The sequence below is a fragment of the Nanorana parkeri genome, unplaced genomic scaffold, assembly GCF_000935625.1.
Source record: "Nanorana parkeri isolate BGI_ZX_2015 unplaced genomic scaffold, ASM93562v1 scaffold106, whole genome shotgun sequence".
In the NCBI taxonomy this organism is placed as follows: domain Eukaryota; kingdom Metazoa; phylum Chordata; class Amphibia; order Anura; family Dicroglossidae; genus Nanorana; species Nanorana parkeri.
In genome coordinates, this window is record NW_017306374.1 from 1466300 (window position 1) to 1468251 (window position 1952).

Below are 1952 nucleotides of genomic sequence, written 5' to 3' on the forward strand. Positions count from 1 at the left end.
TTTAAAAAGTGCCACCCTGCAGATATCAATGTGTGTATAATACACAACTCTGTTTTTCCTTCCAGCGTTTAATGAGGTTGGCTGGTACGCAGGACTGGAGAAGAAGTACATGGAGGCTATCCCAAAAATAATTGTCCCTAACACAACCTGTCATCTGCCCCGGAGTGATTCATTCCATATGTTGCGTGACCCCATCACCGGGGACCTTCCCTGGCCTGGCCTTATATTTGGTCTGACAGTGTTGGCCACCTGGGTTTGGTGCGCTGATCAGGTAAGGTGTAAGAATCTCACAGCTCTTATTTTAGGGAGCTTGGTGTTGTAAAAAACCTTGGGAAATATATAAATCCCTAACAAGTTTATAAATGGTCAAAATACATTAAATGAATTGTATTATATGATGCTTCTACTTCCTAATTGATGACTGGTCCCTGATTAGCCTAAATCACCTAGTTTTCAGGTTAGGTCTTAAATGGGTTTTTACTGGTTCCCATTCAGGGCAAAGTGAAAGGTTCAGTTTAGAGCAGGAAGAGGTCATACTTGCGATCTACTCTTCTTCTGCCACCCTGTCTCCCTGCTGGAACTTTGTGCAAAATTGCTGTACAATGGGTTGGAGCTTACATGGATCTAAAAGACCCCTTCCCCTACCACAATGAGGCTGCAAAGATGTGCTGTTCAGGAGTGGGCCATACTGCATTACCATTGTTTAGTTCTCAAGTATTACCTTTAATTTTAATAACTATAAGCCCTGATGAAGGGGGCAATTCCAGACCCCAAAAACATGTTCGCTATCTGGCTGGCTAGCTATTTTAGGTGAACTACCTTTTTGGAGGAGTTTGTTTAAATAAACAATTTTAGACTCTCGCCTTCCAGTTTGGTACACTGATTTCTTTTTTTACAATCTAAAGGGCAACTGGGACCTCTTTGCATGTGAGCTACCTGATCACAGAGTAAACAAACCACAATTCATCTAACCCATGGTACTCTGTGTAACTGCACTTCTTCTACTGTACTAGATGCAATTGCACTTCTAGGGACCCAGCAACATTCATCTACCTAGTTGACCACAAAACATCAGTCAGGCCTTGCAATTGGCTGTTTAGTCATGTCCACCGCCGCACACGGAAATACTATGCTTTACTCCGGCCATGTCTTTTGTACAGGCACCAGAGATGCTTAGTCTTTTTTTTACATATCTTCCGGAGCTAGAATTGAAGTTATACGCCAAAACATCAGTATAAATTGTGGTATTGTGTGGCAATCCTACTGTAGAATTGGGTGTTATGATCACCCAGGACTCTCAGCCAGAAGGGCTGAGAGGTGCCAGGAAGTAAGGGATTGTCTGGATTATGCTTGGGATCCTGGAACTGGGAGCTTTCAAGGTAATTCAGGAGGGAAGAAAGCTCGAGTCCTGGGTCTAGGGTGTAGCAGTGACCAGCACCCAATGATTGCACAGGTGCGCACAGCCTTTAACCTCCCTGGCGGTATTCCCCAGTGTGGCTCGGGGTTAAATTTCCAAGCTAGGAGCGGTAACCCCGAGCCACACTCGGGAATACCCTGAAATCACACTAACCTTGTCCCTCGATCCCCGCGGCATCTCGGCGTCTCCTTCGCACAATGCCGGCATCCGTCTCCAGCGTACGCTGATGTCAGCGTCGTAAGGAGGCGGATCCGGCGCGAAATTCAAAAGTGAAACACCACATACATATACTAATACATTGTATTATAGAGAAAACAGTGCTATTTCATTACTTTTTCGATACTGTAACAAATTATTTCAGCTCAGCTTTGTTCCTATAGATAGTACTAGTGTTCTTCCTGCACTTTTACTATTATATTTGCCTGGAAAACTTGACAGCGTCCATGGCATCAAACAAGCGTCCACTGAGGTCAAAAGCGGTTTTTGAGCAGCTAGAAAATAGTGATAGTGATGTGGAATCACTTATTGAATTGAG

General features: G+C 44.1%; 1 protein-coding gene across 2 annotated transcripts in view; it reads left to right on the forward strand.

Moving 5' to 3' along the window:
- LOC108784277 (sodium/glucose cotransporter 4-like) overlaps window positions 1–1952 on the forward strand; it is a 26196-nt gene that overhangs the window by 12669 nt on the left and 11575 nt on the right. For both annotated transcript variants that reach the window (XM_018553035.1, XM_018553036.1), the window contains exon 7: window positions 66–271. In XM_018553035.1, coding sequence (XP_018408537.1) covers window positions 66–271 — 206 coding nt within the window. The remainder of the gene's footprint in view (window positions 1–65; window positions 272–1952) is intronic.